This window comes from Myotis daubentonii, chromosome 3 (assembly GCF_963259705.1).
Source record: "Myotis daubentonii chromosome 3, mMyoDau2.1, whole genome shotgun sequence".
NCBI lineage: Eukaryota > Metazoa > Chordata > Mammalia > Chiroptera > Vespertilionidae > Myotis > Myotis daubentonii.
The window spans coordinates 219,369,847-219,387,466 of record NC_081842.1 but is presented as its reverse complement, the minus strand read 5'-3'; the positions used below and the strand labels follow the sequence as shown (position 1 = coordinate 219,387,466).

Here is a 17,620-nt window from a genome sequence, read left to right as displayed (position 1 = left end):
ACATGGGCGCCAGGGGTGTACACCTGCCCGGACACGGGGTGGGTGGGGTGGCCAGTGTAGCAGGCAGCAAGGAAGCGAGAGGAGCCATGTGGGTGCTGGGGGGGGGGGGGGGGAACGGGGCAGAGGCTGGTGGTCTCAGAGCCCGGGGAGGGGTCAAAGCCCCAAGATGGGTGTGGCCAGCAAGATCGGGCATCAAAACCAGGAGGCTGGTGTGCTGGGCAGACAGCCTCACCAGCCCTGGGGAGGGTGCTGGCATTGCCTCTGCTGCGGGCGCCCTGAAGGACCCCTGCACCCTCCCCCTGTGCAGTAGAAGCAGCCCCCTCCCCCCTGTGCCTGGCACCCTCCTGGTCACCCCCTTTGGTCAGGAACTGGACATCCCTCAGGGGAGGCCTGGCTCCATCGGTGGGTTTGGGAGTTCGTGGAGCGAGGCACCTTTGTTTGAGAGCACAAACCTCTCTGACGGAGAAGGAGGCAACTGTGAGCTGGAGACTCATCAGATCTTAGGGCAGCGAGTGGCAGACGCTCAAACCAGCCGATGTGAAAAGAGGCAGCTGGCTGTGTGAACGTAAAAACCCACTGAAACCTGTAAAGAATGTTTGTGAGTTTATTTGCGCCAAACTGTCGACATACGCCGGGAATTGAGATAGTGCTCCGGAGAATGGCAGGGTTACATCCGTATTTATACATGAAATTCATTGGTGACAGATTTAAGGAGGTGGGATTAAGCGAAGCGGGGAAACCTCTGTGATAGGATAAAAAGTAAAATGATGGACACATACTTAGGTGGGTGCAGGAACAATTAACATGATAATGAAGGAATTTGTAGTATCTGCCCTGGCGCCCAGAACATTTGGTTGTGCCCCAGGGGTTCCAGAAAAAGGGAAGTTACAAGTTACCCAGACACTTCAAAGGAATGTTATCTTAGAGGCAAAAAGGCAAATGGGCTCCATAAGGATCAAAGTTGATCTTGTCAGTGAAGATACCGGCCTAGGACATAACTGCCCACCATAACTGCTTTTAGTCAAAGTTTAATTTCAGACCATCCTTTGTGGTTATTTTAGGTCTCTGAGTCTGCTAGGCTGCCACGCAGGCCTTCCCTGAGCTTGTCAGGTCAGCATGTGGCCCCTTTCGTCCACAACTGGCTCAGGGAACGAGTCCACGTGCAGATGGTGGGTATCAGGCATGGCTGGATCCAGGCGTTCCCCGAGGCTGTGAGGCTCCCTACCTGGCTCTGCTCCCACCCCCTCCCGTGGTGCTTCCTCTTCTCTCTCTCTGCCTGGCGGGGAATGGCCGCCTCCTGTCACCCCCAGCCTAGAAGCCGCGGGGACTCCACAGGCTCTGGAGTGGCCCGTGTTGACCCAGGAGGCCTCTGAAAGGCCGCACCCGGGTTCCACGTGGTCCTGGAGGCAGGGGGTGGAGGAGCCAGAGTTCGGGCCCTACTGGGACACCCCAGCTCCCACAGCTAAGGGCTGTCTCCAGGGAGGCAGGCTGCTGGGCAGGGAAACAAAGGCGTCCCCACCGCCTGTTGGCTAAAAGCAGGACCAAGGCAGCACAGGCCCAGGTTCCTGGCTCCTCCTGGCCCGCCCCCACCTCTGGCCTCTGGGCCCTAAAACCGGATGCTGGGTCAGAGCCTGGAGGGACAGGGCTGGTCAGGCTCCAGCCTGCCCCCTGCACTCTGCCCCAACCCTGACAGCCTGGGGGCATCAGGAGTGCCCCAGGAGCAGTCAGTGCTCCCACCCACCCAGCCCCATTTCCTGCCGGGGCCTGGGCGGCTCCTTGGCAGGGAGGCCACAATTGTTCTCCGAGCTTCCCCCAGCTGCCTGCAGCAGGCGGGCCAGCCGCCAGCCCAGCCTAGTGCGTGGCTCTGCCTGAGGCACATCCTGGGCCTGGCCTGGGGGCACTGGAAGTGTGATGCAGACATGCAGAGGCCTAAGGAGGGAGCGGGGAAGGATGGGGGGCGGCCAAGGGTCAGGAAAGGGCACACACACACAGACACCGCCCGCCCGCCACCAATGCGCCGGAGAAATGAGGGGATAAGGAGGCTGGAGGGCAGAGGCAGCCACCGCTTGGGCCAGGCTTTGGGCTCTGAGCCCTGGAGACCCCTCTGGCGCCCCCGCCCTGCTGCTCCCGAGCCTCCTGTCCTCAGGCTCCCTGTCTCCCACGGCCAGCACCTGCCAGGGAAACGGCGTGCACCTGGGGCACCAGCAGGCCGGCCGGAGGGTGGGGGGGTCGGGGGGAGACAGTCCAGTCCAGCCCTGGGGGTGCCTAGCGAAGCCCTCCTGAGCCCTGCCAGGCCCCCCAGGACCGTGACAGCTCAAAGACGGACTCAGAGCTGCCCTGGAACTGCCCTCTCACCCCAGGAAGCTGCCCGAGGTCTCCTGATGCAAAGATACGGGCAGAGCAGCCTTCCCTGAGGGCAGGGGAACAGGGACCGCAGGACAGGGGCACGGGGGGGGGGGGGGGGGGGTCGGGGCCACCCAGGTCACATCTGTCTCGCCACACCCACCACCGGGGTGTTGTCACATGGCGCCGCGGCCCTGGGTGCCCAGAAGGAACGGCCCTTCCCCTGAGCCTACGTCTTGGTTGCTGTCCTGACTGCCCCATGGTCCCTTCACAGGTCACAGACCTGCAGGGACGGTCATCTCCATCAGAAAGACCCCATCAGCCCACCCGGCAGGGCTCAGGGGCTGAGCATCGACCTGTGAACCAGGAGGTCACGGTTCGATTCCCCGTCAGGGCACAGGCCCGGGTTGTGAGCTCGGTCCCCAGTGTGGGGCGTGCAGGAGGCAGCCGATCCATGATTCTCTCTCATCATTGATGTACCTCTCTCTCTCTCTCTCTCTCTCTCCCTTCCTCTCTGAAATCAATAAATATCTCTCTATATAAAAGTTTAAGCTACTGAACGACCGAACAACTGAACAACCGGTCGCTATGATGCACACTGACCACCAGGGGGTAGACGCTCAACACGGGAGCTGCCCCCTGGTGGTCAGTGAGCTCCCACAGCCAACCTCCTGCAGCCGCCAACCTCCCCCTGGCCAACTTCACACGGCCCTGATCGCCAGCCAGGCTGAGGGACCCCACCCATGCACGAATTCATGCACCGGGCCTCTAGAGAGTGTGTGTGTGTGTGTGTGTGTGTGTGTGTGTGTGTGTGTATGAAAGACCCCACCAGACTGCCCCTCCCTTGAGGGGGCAGGTCAGCCCTGTGCCCGAGTGGCCAGTCCCCACCCTCCCCTCTGCTCAGCCCATCAGGAGGTGTCCACGGGAAGTTCCTCCGCCCAGGGTGTCCCGCTTCCCCTTGACGTGGGGGTGGGGGAGTGGGGTTGGGGTGGGAGGGTGGGGGGGAGTTGGGGGGCACCTCTCAAGCCCCCCCCCAGGACTCCCGGCTCCCTACTAGTTTCTGTCTCATCAGCTACGTGTTCGTTTCACGTTGTGGTAAAATTTACCACTTAAACCAGTGATGGCGAACCTTTTGAGCTCGGCGTGTCCGCATCTTGAAAAACCCTAACTTCACTCTGGTGCCGTGTCACATATAGAAATTTTTTTGATCTTTGCAACCATAGTAAAACAAAGACGTATATTTTTGAAATTTATTTCATATATTTAAATGCCATTTAACAAAGAAACATCAACCAAAAAAATGAGTTCGCGTGTCACCTCTCACACGCGTGTCATAGGTTTGCCATCACTGACTTAAATCCTTTGGAGAGTCCAGTTTAGTGACATTTACAAATCACATGATCGCGCAGCCGGCACCTCCACCTCCGTCTAGTCTAGTGTCAGACCATCCTCATCGCCTCCGAGAAAACCCACACCCTGAGCAGCACTCCCCTCTGCCCCACCCCCACCCCCCAGCCCCGAAGCCACTGCCCCGCTGTCGTCCCTGCATTGGGGTGACCTGTCCCGTCTGCTTCCCTCTCTCAGCACCACGCTCGAGAGGCCCCTCCACGTGGGAGTGCGTGTCAGGCTCCGCTCCTCCTTAAGGCTGACGGACCACACGCCTTTACCTGTCACCGCGGATGGACACGTGAGCTGTTCCGACCTTTCGGCCTCGGTGATTAGAGCTGCTCTGAACATCTGTTTCCAGTTCTGTTGAGTATTTGCTTAGGGGTGGGATTGCGGGGTCAGGGGGCACGCTAACCCGGGCACTGCCACTCCGTCTTCCACGGCAGGCCCACTGTGTGCACCCCCCGCAGCCACACACGGGGTCCGATGGCTCCGGGTTCTCGCCAGCACTTATTACTGTCTGTCTTTTTAAAACATACGTTTTTATTTATTTCAGAGAAGAAGGGAGAGGGAGACAGAGATAGAAACATCAATGATGAGCCCTAACCGGTTTGGCTCAGTGAATAGAGCGTCGGCCTGTGGACTCAGGGTCCCAGGTTCGATTCCGGTCAAGGGCATGTACCTTGGTTGCGGGCACATCCCCAGTGGGGAGTGTGCAGGAGGCAGCTGATCGATGTTTCTCTCTCATCGATGTTTCTAACTCTCTATCCCTCTATCCCTCTCCTTTCCTCTCTGTAAAAAAATCAATTAGAAACAAAACAACACATTAATGATGAGAGAGGATCATGGACCGGCTGCCTCCTGCACGCCCACACTGGGGATCGAGCCTGTAACGCGGGCCTGTGCCTGACCGGGAATCGAACCGTGACCCCCTGGTTCCTAGGTCGACGCTCAGCCCCTGAGCCGCGGGGAGGAGGCTGGGCTTGGTTTTCACCGTGGAGGCCGGGGGGCTGTGAGCTCTTGTATATCCGGGAAGCGAGACCGGTGTCGGGTGTGCGATTTGCAGATATTTTTCTCCTGCTCTGTCAGCTGTTTTTTCCACTCTGTCCATAGTGTCCCCGAGGCACAGATGTTTGGTTTCGAGGAAGCCCCATTTACCTCTCTTTCTTGTCTTTGCTGCTGTGGTTTTGGTGTCAGAGCTGAAGAGCCATTGCTGAATCTGATTTTACGGGGACTTGCTCCTTTACCTGTAAGGGTTTTATAGTCTGAAGTCTTACATTTGGGTCTCTGATCCATTCTGAGTTACTTTTGTGTGTGGTGTGAGGTCGGGCCCCACTTCACCCTGCGGCGTGGCCGTCCGTCCTCCCGGCGCCATCTGCTGAGGACACTGTCCTTTCCCGTCGTGGCCGTGGCCGTGGCCCCTGGTGGGAATCCATGTGACCACAGGTGTGAGGCTGATTTCGGGGCTCCGTGCGTCCCACTGGCCTCTGTCTGTCTGTCTGTCCGCAGCACCAGGCTGGTGCAATCACCGTGGCTTTGCCGTCGGTTTAATCAGGAAGCGTGGGACCTCCAACGACGCCCCTTTTCAAGGTTGCTTTGGCTGTTCAGGGTCCCTTGAGATTCCCTGTGATGTTAAATAAGCTGGAAAACTCACTCTCCAGAGCTTTTTCTCAATCCTTTGAGAATTTGCTTCCCCAGTAATTGTTGTCAGTTTGGTTCAAATAAACTCATAAAAGCTCTCACCTGGCCGGTGTGGCTCAGTGAGGTTGCGGGTTTGAGGTGCGTACAGGAGGTAACCAATCAATGTTTCTCTCTCTCTCTCTCTCTCTCTCTCTCTCTCTCTCAAATCAATAAACATATCTTTGGGTGAGGACTAAAAATAAAAAAATTATCTAGAGACTGGGACATTTTTTGGGGGGAGATTTTTTATTGATAGATTGATTGATTTTTAGAGAGAAAGGAAAGCGGGGGGCGGGGGTGAGAGAGACAGAAACAGACAGACATGGACGTTTGTTCCACTCTCAGCTGCAGTCGCTGGCTGATTCCCGCAGGTGCCCTGCCCCGGGAGCCAGACCTGCCTCGGCCTGTAGGGCTGACGCTCTAACCAGCTGGCTACCCAGCCAGGCCCGAGGCGTGGACGTTTTTCATGCCCACATCACTGAGGCACATCTTGGGGTGGCTGGTACTGAACCCCCACAGGGTCACGCGGCCAGGGCAGCAGGGACCAGGAGGCAGGACGGGGCTAGGCCTTGAGTGCCGGGCCCCAGTGCTCCTCCCCCAGGTGCCCCAGCAAAGCACCTGCTCACCCCACATGGCTGCCATCTTCCACTTCCTAGAGCCTTCGTAGTTCCCGGTGCCTGGTTTTGTCTGCAGGGCAGAGAGCCTCCTCGCCCTGGCGCAGCCTGGAGAGGCTCTGGATACGGTGGCCATGCCAGCTGCTGGTGGCACAGGTGTTGCCAGGGGTCTCGCCCCTGGAGGCCCCTGCGTCCCATCCCGCTGAGCGCCCTGACTTCCATTGAACACCCGGGGACACTGCTCAGCCCGGGGTCCCTTCCCTCCCCTCCCCTCCTGGGGCGAGGCAGGTGACCTGGGCCCTCTTGCCTTCTGAGCCTGCCTTCCTTCTGCCTTTGCCCCTTTCGGGACTCCAGCCTGTCAGGACCTAGGGCAGCTCAGCGCCTCCATCCGCCTTCGGAAGTGGGGGTGGGTGCCGGGGGCTGAGGGAGTGTCTGGGGTGTGGTGTGGGCGGGGGGGTGGGGGGGAGACAGCTGTGGGAGGGTCCCTGGGTCCCTCCTGTGTTCTCCTGCCCCGCAGCCCTAGGCCACCGAGTCAGGTGGGGACCACAGCCAGTGCCCTGGGGTGGGGGTGGGGGGAGACAGCAGATGCCCGGGCCCCAGTGCACCCTGCAGCGTCCCCAGGCCCCAGTCCCGGGGCTCAGTCCTGCAGGGCCTCCGCAGGGGACCTCCATCTGGACTTCAGCTCTGCTGTGCTCCAGGGCCTGGGGGCTGTTTGTCACAGGCTCCTGCCCCTGAGGCCCAGCCCACCTGCCACCCGGGAGATGATGCAAGGTGTGCCTGGAAGGCGCAACACCCAGCGGGCAGGAATGCGGCCAGCAGAGCTGGAGCGGGTGGAGCTAGAGGGGGTGGGCTCAGAGGCCTGAAGGTGGAGGAGGAGGTGGGCTGGGACCCCAGGCGGCGGGGTGCTGGGTGGAGCTCCAAGCACCCCTGGCCCCTCCTGGGTGGCGGGGCCTGCAGGCCTGGGTGTTTTGGAAACCAGCGGTTGGGGCCCAGGGGTGCTGCCCGGCACCAGGGCCGGGGAGCTCTCACCCTGACGTCAGCCTGGGACTGTGTCTGCTGTTCTCCCTGGCTCACCCCCAGGGCTCACCTGCGCTGGGTCCCCCTGGGGGCGGTGGAGCCTGCAGGTCAGACTTGAGTGGCCCCATTGCCCTCCGACAGCCCCTGGTGGCCGGGTTTGGGTGGACACTCAGGTGGGAAGACCTCTGAGGGAGACCAGGGGGAGAAAGACCCGCAGAGGGTGAGGGGCTGTGGGTCACGCTGAGGCCGGGCCATGGTGCCCGCCCCTGCTGCCTGGCGCTGCCCACCATGGGCCCAGGGTGCTGCCCCGAGGCCAGGCCCCGCGCAGAGGCCGGACAGGCAGCACCCCCTTGGCAAGGGCTTCCCCTTTTCGAGCCGCAGTTTCCCGCTTGTGCAGCGCAGCCCTCCAGGCCCCGGCCCCCGGGAACTCGCTGCAGCGGGTCTGAGGCTCCTGACGCATGGAGAACCTTAGCTTTCGGACAGAGGGCCTGCGTGGCCACAGGCACCCGAGACCCAGGAAGGCAAGGAGGAGCCACAGAACACGACAGCCCCCGGCCCGCGGAGAAGCAAGGGGCGGTGGACTCCGGACGGAGGCCCCGCCCAGCTCCGTCCCGGGACGGCGACCTCAAACCCGCAGACCCGGAACTGCTGCGGGCCCCGCCCCTGCCGGCTCCGCGCGGCCCACGAGCGCCGCCTGGTGCTCACGCGCGGAATGGCCGTCCGGCTCGCCGCTTCCGGGTTAGGGTTGAGTGACGGGGCGGGACCAACGGACGGAAAGGGGCGGGGCCCAGAGGGGCGGAGTCTAGCGGACCTGGGGCGGGGCCTGGCGAAGGGGCGGGGCGGGGCCAGGTGTCAAAAGGTGGGACCCAGTGAGGAGGAGGCGGGTGTGGGCCAGGGCGCCTGGGGAAGACATTAGCCTTTGCATCTGCAGGCGGGGCAGGGAGAGGGCGGGCATCGCCAGCGCTGGGGGTCCGAATGGGACACAAAGGCACGGGCGGAGCTGCGAGTCCCTCTCCTGCCTCGGACATGTGCGCGCTTGGCTCTCGGCCTTCACCGCCTGCTCTCCTGGGCCTCCTGCTCGCAGCCGGCAGGTCCTGGAATCTCCTGGACTCCACAGCCACGTGAGCCAAGTCCCTATAATAATAAATCTATATGGAATTGGCTGCCTTTTGTGGAGAATCCTGACTAATACCACATGCAATGATATTATTACCCAGCCTTAAAAAAAGAAGGAAGTTCTGACCCCGGGCGCGACGGGCCTGGACCCCGGGGACGTGGTGCTCCACGACATGAGCCAGGCCCGGAAGGACAGAGGCTGTGTGACTCCACTCCCTGGGGGCCCTGGAGGCGGCAGGTCCAGGGACAGAGAGCAGCCGGGAGCAGGCGGGGGAGGCGGGGTGAGTGCTGGCGCAGGACAGTGTCGGTTTGGGAAGATGGACAGTCCTGCGGAGGTGACAGCTGCGCAGCACGTGAATGTGCTGAGTCCGGAGCTGTGCCCGGGAGGGTTAGGAGGGTAAATTCTGTATGGTGTGTTTTTCGGTGGTTGTTAATCCTCACCCCAGGATATTTTTCTATTGATTTTTACAGAGAGTGGGAGGGAAGGAGGAGAGGGTGAGAGAGAGAAACATCCATGTGAGACACAGCGATTGGTTGCCTTCCAAATGGGCCCCTACCAGTGCCCGGGATCGAACCAGCATCCCAGGCACATGCCCTTGACTGGAAATTGAACCTGAGACCCTGTGGTCCTCAGGCCGACACTCTAACCACTGAGCTCACCGGCCAGGGCTATGAGGTGTGTTTTTATCACTAATAATAATAATAGCCCTAGCCGGCTTCGCTCAGTGGATAGAGAGTCGGCCTGCGGACTGAACGGTCCCAGGTTCGATTCCGGCCAAGGGCACAGGCCTGGGTTGCAGGCTTGATCCCCAGTAGGGGGCATGCAGGAGGCAGCCAATCAATGATTCTCTCTCATCATTAATGTTTCTCTCTCTCCCCTCTCCCTTCCTCTCTGAAATCAATAAAGAAATATATATATATTTTAAATAATAATCCTATATAATAAGGCGGTGATATGCAAATTGACCCTCACTCCATCACACCATCACAAGATGGCTGCGCCTGCAGCAGAGACGGGGCTTGACTGAGGACCTCAGGCTGCGGCCTCCACCCGGCACCAGGCCGGGGGACCTGAGGCCGTGTCCCCCGCCCAGCGGGGCTTGGTGGGGGTGGGGCCGGCCAGGTCTGGATCTTGCCCAATGGGGATGGGGCCGCTGGGTCTGGGTCTTGCACAATTTCAAGGTGCATGTGGGTGGGCGGGGACTTGACTCTGGGTCCCGTGGCGTGCCCCAGACTCTGACAGGAGGAAGATTTTCATATACATTTTACTAATTTTCATCTCTGACTCTTCTATTATAGAGAAAGGGCAAATAGCAATATTAAAATATTTCCTCTAATGCCCTTTTAATGTGCACGAATTTTGTGCACCAGGCCCCTAGTAATAATAATAAATAAAGATGTTGTCCTGGCTGGTGTGGCTCAGTTGGTTGGGCCTTGTCCTGTGCACCAAAGGTCACTGGTTCGATTCCAGGTCGGGGCACATGCCCAGGTTGCAGGCGTGACCCCCAGGAGGGGGCGTGCAGGAGGCAACCAATCAGTGTTATGCTCTTGCCTTGATGTTTCTCTTTCTCCCTCTCGCTTCCTTTCTCTCTAAAAAGAAAATAAAAACACAGTGGTGTGTAATTAATGTTCTATGAGTAATATTTTATGTAAGTTTAACCACCGAATCCATAAATATATGGGAAAAAACCTCACAGCGAGAGCTAGAGGAGTGTTGGAGCAAATGCCTGGGCGCCAGAGCCTCGTAGAGTGACGTGAAGTTACCCGCCTTGTTTTCTCCTCCGCCCGAGGCTCCCACCCGCTGGGCTGTCTCCCTTCCTGTCTTCTCACTGTGTTTGGGCTTTTGGATGCGAAGAGTTTCCCTGAAATGGCGTTCCACTTCCGATGCCTGTGGTTTGGGATTTTCAAGGGAGCGAGGTATTGGGACGAAGGGACTCAGAGCAGGACTCTCTTCCAGCCCTGGCTGCCCGTGACCTGGCGCCCGCGGGAGCCATCCCGTCCCGTCAGCACAAATCTGTGCCCTCAGCAGTTGGCCTGGGCCTGGGTGGGACGCTGGACGCTGGAGGCTGGAGCCAGCTCCGGAGGGTGGGGGAGGGGAAGACAGGGCATGGCTCACCTGCTCAGATTCATCAGGCGGCCCAGGCTGGGGCAGGTGTGTGAGTGTGTGTGTGTGCGTGTGTGTGTGTGAGACTCGGGGGACCACACACAGGGTGGGATGGGGGGACAGTGATGGGAACTGAGTGGGGGCTGTCTGGGACTATTCCTGGGGGCAGGGACTGGAGGGGGTGGGAGGAGCCCCCTCCAGAGGTCTGGTGCTCAGTTGAGGGGGGACGGGAGACCTGGGCTGAGGTGTTGGGAGGCGGGTGGGGTGGGTGCGTGTGTCTCGGGGCTGAGCACATGTGTGCAGGTATGTGTGCAGCTGTGGCATCTCGTCACTGAACGGCCTGGCTCCCAGCTCCCTCAGGAGCCAGCTTTGCTGCTCTGTGTGGAAGGGGGTCAGGTTTCCCCGAGAAACCCCAGAATAGCCGCTGACCGCCCGGAGGAGACCTGGCCTGGCCTCCGGGTGGCTGGTCTGGCCCGGTCCTGTCGTCCTGGCCCCTACCCCCGGCCGCGTGAAGCTGCCCCCTGGACGGTGGGCCTCAGCCCCTGCTGCACGCGCCGGGGGCGGGAGAGGCCTCCTGCCCTCCCCGTGTTTAGAGCACCTGCCAGGCACTGGCACCGCCGGGGTGCTGGGCCCTCATGGGCATGAGGGGGGTGCTGACCGGGGTGGACACCCAACAGGAACCCTCACAAATACGTGACAGCAGCGACTGTGAGGGTCCTGCCACGGAGGGGGAGGCGGGGACACGGTGAAGAGAGAACTGCCTCTCTTGTGCCCGTGGCCCTACCACGCGTCCATTCTTGCTGGGGCCCAGGGTCCGAGGGGGGCTCCGGGGTGAGGGGATGCTCAGGCTGAGGAGAGCCAGGAAGGGGCCAGGCAGGGAAGGGCCAGGCCTGTCCCGAAATAGGACAGCAGGATCTCCGGCCCATAAAAGGACCCTGGGACCTGGGCCCCAGGGACCCCAGGCAGCCAGGCCCAGATAAACGCGGCCGCCTCTGCCCCGCGCTCTGCCCACAGCAGCTCTGGTGACCCTGCGCAGTGTCCTCTCGGCCGGCCGCAGACATGGTAAGGCTGCTCCCGGCAGAGTCCCGGGGCTGCTGGTGGGGAGCGGGGCCGGGGGCAGAGCCTGGGGCAACGGTGGACAGAGCCCCCGGGCGCAGGGATGGTGGGGCCTGGAGCTGTGAGGGTCTCCCCGGGACAGAGGAGGAAGCCTAGCAGGGCTGGGAGAGGGCAGGGTGGGGGCCGAGACCGCACCACCCTCCAGGAAGCTGCCATGGAGGCCGCAGGCAGACGGGGCCAGGACAGGCTCTGCCATAAACCCTGTCTGTGCGCGGCCGGGAAGCCCCCCGCCCCCAGGACCCCCCTCCCATCAGGCTCCCCCCCACGCGGGTCCAGGTGCCCTTCACCTGCTCTCACCTGGGTCCCCTGCTGTGGCCCTGCCTGCAGCCCCTGCTCCCTCAGGGCTGACCTGTGCGCTGGCCCCACCCCAGGGCCCTCCCCTAAGCTGCCTGGCAGCCGTGCCCATCTCTGGACGCCCACCACTTGCTCCCCTGGTCTGGGGGCTGGCTCTGGGCTGGGCCTCCTTTTTATTTTTAATGTTTTATTATTTTTATTTTTTAATCCTCACCTGAGGATATTTCCCACTGAGAAGAGAGAGGGAAAGACAGAGAGAAACGTATCCATTGGTTGCCTCCCGCAGGAGCCCCGACCAGGGCAGGGGAGGAGCCTGCAACCCAGGTACCTGCCCTTGATCAGAATCGAACCCGGACCCTTTGGTCCGCAGGCTGATGTTCTACCCACTGGGCCACACCGACCAGGGCGGGGGCGGGGGGCGTCCTTTCTAAACCACACACTCTGCAGGGTGTCTGTGCCACGTGTCCTGGGGCCTCAGACCTCCCTGGACCGGGGGCAGAGGGCCCCTGTGAAGCCGGCGGCGTGTCCCCGTGTCCCCGCAGACCGAGCGCCTGACCCCCGAGCAGATCAAGGAGTACAAGGGGGTCTTTGAGATGTTCGACGAGGAGGGCAACGGGCAGGTGAAGACGGCCGAGCTGGAGCGGCTCATGAGCCTGCTGGGCATCAACCCCACCAAGAGCGAGCTGGCTTCCATGGCCAAGGACGTGGACCGAGACAGTGAGGCCGCACGCGCGCGGGGCCTGGGGAGGCTTGAGGGGGGCGGCTGCGCCCAGGCCCTCAGGGAACGTCCTGCACCCCGCCCCTGCAGACAAAGGCTTCTTCAACTGCGACGGGTTCCTGGCGCTGATGGGCATCTACTGGGAGAAGGCCCAGAACCAGGAGGGGGAGCTGCGGGCCGCCTTCCAGATCTTCGACAAGGAGGGCAAGGGCTACATCGACTGGGACACGCTCAAGTAGGGCCGGCTGGGGTGGGCGGGGCGCTGCCTGTGGGCTGCCACTCAGGGCTGGGGGTGGGCGGGGCGCTGCCTGCGGGCTGCCACTCAGGGCTGGGGGTGGGCGGGGCGCTGCCTGCAGGCTGCCACTCAGGGCTGGGGGTGGGCGGGGCGCTGCCTGCGGGCTGCCACTCAGGGCTGGGGGTGGGCGGGGCGCTGCCTGCGGGCTGCCACTCAGGGCTGGGGGTGGGCGGGGCGCTGCCTGTGGGCTGCCACTCAGGGCTGGGGGTGGGCGGGGCGCTGCCTGCCCGCTGCCACTCAGGGCTGGGGGTTTGGGGGGCCTGCAGGTATGTGCTCACGAATGCGGGCGAGCCCCTCAATGAGGTGGAGGCGGAGCAGATGATGAAGGAGGCCGACAAGAACGGGGACGGGACCATCGACTACGAGGGTGAGGGGGGACGCGGGGGGGCGGGGCTGGGAGCCCACAGCCGGGCAGGCTGGGCACTGACCTGACCCTCTGCTGCCAGAGTTCGTGGACATGATGACCGGAGAGTCCTTCAAGCTGGTCCAGTAGGAGCCGCTGCTAGGCCTTGGGAGGCCTGCCCGACCAGGAGCCGCTACCCTCCCAGCCCCACCCACCTACCACGCCCTGCCCCACCCAATCCCATCCACCCACCTGCCCTGCTCACCCACCTGCCCCACCCACCCCAGAAAAGTAGCCAATAAACGCGGCCCGCAAGACTCCTGTGGCTCCCCCGCCCCAGCCTGGCACAGATGTGGGTCTGGAAAGGGGGAGGGTTTCCCAGAGGCAGCCAGGGCGCACAGCCCAGCACCTGCTGTGATATCTGATCCCACCCATAGCCACACGAAGGAGAGGCTGGTGCAGGTCGAGCCCAAGCACTCACCCTGTCCACCTGCCAGGGTGGGGGGCGGCCCGAGAGCCCTCCCGGAACAAGTCCTTTCCTGCAGGCAGAGGCCACTCAGATACAAACTTTATTCTCCAAAACACTGTGGAGGCTCAGAACTGTGGGACTTCCTCTGGGCAGAGGGCCTGCTGGGCCTGGGCCTGGGCCAGGGGCTGGGGCTGGATGTAGCAACCTGTGTGTGTGTGTCTGCCTGGCGTTGCATAGCAACGAGGCCAGGGCTGCAGCAATGTGCTGGACGTCTGGCCTTCCCGGGGGAAGGATGGGGAGGGTGGCTGGGGGTCTCCTGGGAGCACAGTGTGGCTGGTGGCATCGGGAGACCTTCCCCACCCCCTTGGGGAGACACCAGGGTTACAGCAGGGGGGGGGGCGGCGGCTGGTCTTGGAGGCTCAGCTCCCCGCTCTTCGGGGGTCCCCGGGCCTGAGGCCCCGGGGAGGGGGCGAGGCTACGGAGGAGGTGGCTCTTCCTGTCCGGGTTTGGCCATCCTGACAGCCTCGTCGTAGGAGGGAGGCAGCTCCAGGGTGTAGATGGGGCTGTAGGCGGGAGGGGTCATGGCGTCCAGGTCCAGCTCCGGGAAGGGCAGGGGCAGCCGTATGCCCAGCGGGTACTGCACGGAGCTGTAGGCTACGGGGAACCAGAGTGCATCTGTGGGCTGGGGCTGGCCCTCGCCCGCCCACCCCCAGCAGGCAGGGGCCCTGGGGAGGGGCGGCCACTCACAGGTCACAGTGCTGTGCGCGGGGCTGTCGCTGTCCCCAGGGAAGAGCGTCAGGTCGCAGGGCTGAGGAGCCGTGGGCAGGGGCTGGGCGTGGGCCCGCTTGCGGAGGCAGCAGAAGCGCACGCAGCTGGCCGTGACCCCACACAGCAGCAGCAGCAGGACGGCGAGCAGGACGAGCCTGGGCAGGGGAGCGAGACCCTGCCGCTGGACGCACCCGCGCAGGCACCTGCTTCCCGATGGCCCACCACGTGAGGCAGGAAAGTGGACAGGGGAAAGGGGGACCAGAGCCCGGCCAGGGTGGCTCAGGGGTTGGGCATCAACCTATGAACCAGGAGGTCTGGGTTCCGATTTCCGGGTCGCAGGCTCGATCCCCAGTGTGGGGCGTGCAGGAGGCAGCCGATCCATGATGCTCATCATTAATATTTCTCTCTCTCCCCCTCTCCCTTCCTCTCATCAATAAAAACATTTTAAAAGCATTAAAAAATCTGTATCATTAAAAACACACAGACAGACAGAGAGACTCTCTCTCCAGGCCGGACACCTCCTCCTGGGCTGCGTCTGGCGCTGGCCTGGCTGCCTCCAGGCTCCACAAGTGGCCTTGGGCTCGCTCCCAGGACACGCTGTCCTGAGCCGCCTGCACGATCCAGTGCCCAGGCCTGCGACCATGTTCCAGGGGACTCCCCAGGAGGGGAGGCGGGCAGTGGGCCGGGCGAGCCGGCGGAGCTGAGTGTCCCGGGCGCTGGGCGGGGCCGGGGCAGGACCCCAGGGAGAGCGACCCGGGTGCGGGGGGCGGGAGGCTGCTCAGCCTCCAGGGCTGCGGAGGCCCCGCGTCTGACCGCTGGCGCCGGGCGGGCACAGAGCCGGCGACTGCCCTGCGCCGGAGCCGGGACCTGGCGCGCTTGGCCCGGGGAGACCGTCGGGCCGGCGGCGCGCCCGGCCTCCACTTACCCCACGTGCCACAGGCTGCTCCAGCGGGCGGGGGGCGGGCACCTGCGGGACGGGCACCTGCGGTCAGCGCGCCGCCCCAGACTCCCCCACGGGGGCCGGGCCGCTGCCCTGCGCCGCCCCTGCACTTACTGGTCCGAGGGGTCGCAGCTGCCGGCCGAGGAGCCCGGCGTCACCTGCGGGGACAGGGGTTGAGCTGGGCTCGGCGCGGCGCGCAGACCCGCCCGCGGAGCCCAGCCCCGCGCAGCCCAGCGACCCACCTGCGGCAGCGGCAGGAGCGGCAGCAGCAGCCGCAGGAGCCCGCGGGCGGCCGGCGCCCCGGCGAGCATTCTGGGCGCGGACGCGGAGCGCAGGCCCGGCCGCCCGCCGCTATATGAGGCCCCGCCCCGCGCAGGCCCCGCCCCGTGGCCCCGCCCCGTGGCCCCGCCCCCAGCCCCACCCAGGGCCCCGTGACCACGCCCGGACTCCAGCCCTAAGGACCGCCCTCGGCGAGTTGATGCGCTCGCCCCGACCGTCTGGCATCCTGTGGTCTCGGGGTTTGGGGCCGGTCTCAGGATTTGGGGGCCGGTCTCAGGGTTTGGGGGTGGTCTCGGATTTGGGGGTGGTCTCAGGGTTTGGGGGTGGTCTCAGGATTTGGGGGTCGGTCGCAGGGTTTGGAGTGGTCTCGGGGTTTGGGGGTGTCTCGGGGTTTGGGGGTGGTCTCGGGGTTTGGGGTGGTCTCAGGATTTGGGGGCCGGTCCTCAGGGTTTGGGGGTGGTCTCGCTCTCGGCTCAGGTGCGGAGCCCTCAGCCTGCCCTGCCGTTGGGCTGGGGAGTTGCAGCCAGTGGGGGTGGCACCCAGGACAAAGGAGGCCACCCACGGCGCCCTGCAGGCGCATGAGGCTGGCCTGGGGTAGGCCCTGCTGCGGGCGACCGCCCTCCAGGGGCATTTTGCCTGAAAGCCATGCTCAGTCTGGGCCTGGAGTGCCCGCTGTCCAGTCAGCTGGGGAAGGCTGGGTCATCCCTTCCAGGAGGTCCCCCTAGTTCTCACCCCGCCCACCAGGCGAGGCCCCTTAGGCTCACTGTGCCCCTTGCTCCCCCATCTGGTGACCAGGCGCAGGTGGCAGCAAGTGCGGAGCAGCTTCCTGCCTGCCCATCACTGCACTCAGCACACCCCCTTGGGCAGGGCCTTGTCCGGCTCCCTCCTGCCAGGATCTGCCAGGCACTACCCCTCGATCTCGATCTCGATCTCCGACCTCTGCCGCACCCCAGCTGTAATGCAGCCGCCAGGGCCCCTCCCGCCAGGCTGCCCCTCGCCCTCCTCCCTCCTGCCGCACTGCCTTCCAGGCCCATGGGGCTCAGGCAGGGCCTTGGCACTGAGTTCCAGGGCCCCAGCAGGAGAGCAGCCTGCCCCTCTTGCGGGCGCCTTAGGAGGCAGCAGGAATCCACCTGCAGGGCGAACCTCCTGGGGCCGGGCTGGGCCTGCAGGACCCCCCTCCCGCACCCCCTTCCCCTCTGACCGCCGGCTGAGGAGGGAGCTTGGGCTCCAGCTGGTCAGCCCCATGAGGGTAAGAAGAAACTTGGTTCTGCCCACCGGACAGGAGTCCTGCAAAGTGTCGCTCTAGGGCCACTGTCTCTAGCTTGGGTGAGGGAGGTGGCAGGCCTCCAGGCCCAAGGACACCAGGACCGGGCGAGGACGTGGCTCCAGCCTGGCGCCCTGAGCCTCTGCCAGGAAAGGCTGCAGTGCCCTCCTGGTGCCCGGCATGGAGCTGGGCTGCGGGCACCATCTGGAGCTCCCAGGTACCTCTCCTGGGCCAGGGTTGGGGGGCGGCTTCTACTTTGAACGGCCAGTGGTTCCCGGAGGCTGAGTCTGGACTCAGTTCAGAAAAGAGAACCCAACTCATGCGCTGGCTCCCCGGGGCCCTGGCTGGGTGTCCCCCACATTAGCTCCCTCCTTGCTTGGGGTCGTCTGGGATCCAGGATCTGGTGAGCAGCAGAGGGGGCTAAGTCCTCCCCCTCCCTCCTCCCAGGGCTTTGGAGTCTCCTCCCCTTCTCGCTCCCCCTGGGCCTCTCTGGGTCCCGGCCAGTCTGACCTCCAGCCCAGCCCTGCCCGGCCGGTTGTCCCCCAAGCGCTCCAGGCACCACCTTCCAGGAGGCACCCCTGAGGCCCCTGGGAGCCGGGGGGCCTCACGACTTGTGGGCTGCCCTGTCTGTGGTGGCGGGAGGGGCTGCCTCCCCAGGGCTGTCCCCCCGCCCCACACTGCTCATGTGCGCCACTGTCGCCCCCACACACCTGCACACAGGGTCACATGGAAGGTTTATTGACAGACCTGCCTCCCACGGGGCAGGTGTGGGCGGGCTGGGGGCTGAGGGCTCAGGCTGGAGCAGGCTGTGGCAGGACTGGCCCAGCTGCTGGTTCCCAGTGGGCTGCAGGGAGCCGCACTGTGGGGCGGGGTG

General features: G+C 63.6%; 2 protein-coding genes across 2 annotated transcripts; one reads left to right on the top strand and one right to left on the bottom strand.

Moving 5' to 3' along the window:
* Window positions 1-11,031: 11,031 nt before the first annotated feature.
* Window positions 11,032-13,341, top strand: CALML6 (calmodulin like 6). The gene is made up of 5 exons (XM_059691549.1): window positions 11,032-11,322; window positions 12,213-12,387; window positions 12,479-12,623; window positions 12,950-13,050; window positions 13,130-13,341. Exons 1-5 carry the CDS (start codon window positions 11,320-11,322, stop codon window positions 13,174-13,176), a joined length of 471 nt encoding a protein of 156 aa, XP_059547532.1. The 5' UTR covers window positions 11,032-11,319; the 3' UTR covers window positions 13,177-13,341.
* Window positions 13,342-13,582: 241 nt separating this feature from the next.
* Window positions 13,583-15,565, bottom strand: TMEM52 (transmembrane protein 52). Its single transcript, XM_059691547.1, has 5 exons — window positions 15,446-15,565; window positions 15,318-15,361; window positions 15,189-15,230; window positions 14,243-14,418; window positions 13,583-14,149 (listed from the first exon to the last, which is right to left on the bottom strand). Exons 1-5 carry the CDS (start codon window positions 15,512-15,514, stop codon window positions 13,971-13,973), a joined length of 510 nt encoding a protein of 169 aa, XP_059547530.1. The 5' UTR covers window positions 15,515-15,565; the 3' UTR covers window positions 13,583-13,970.
* Window positions 15,566-17,620: the final 2,055 nt, after the last annotated feature.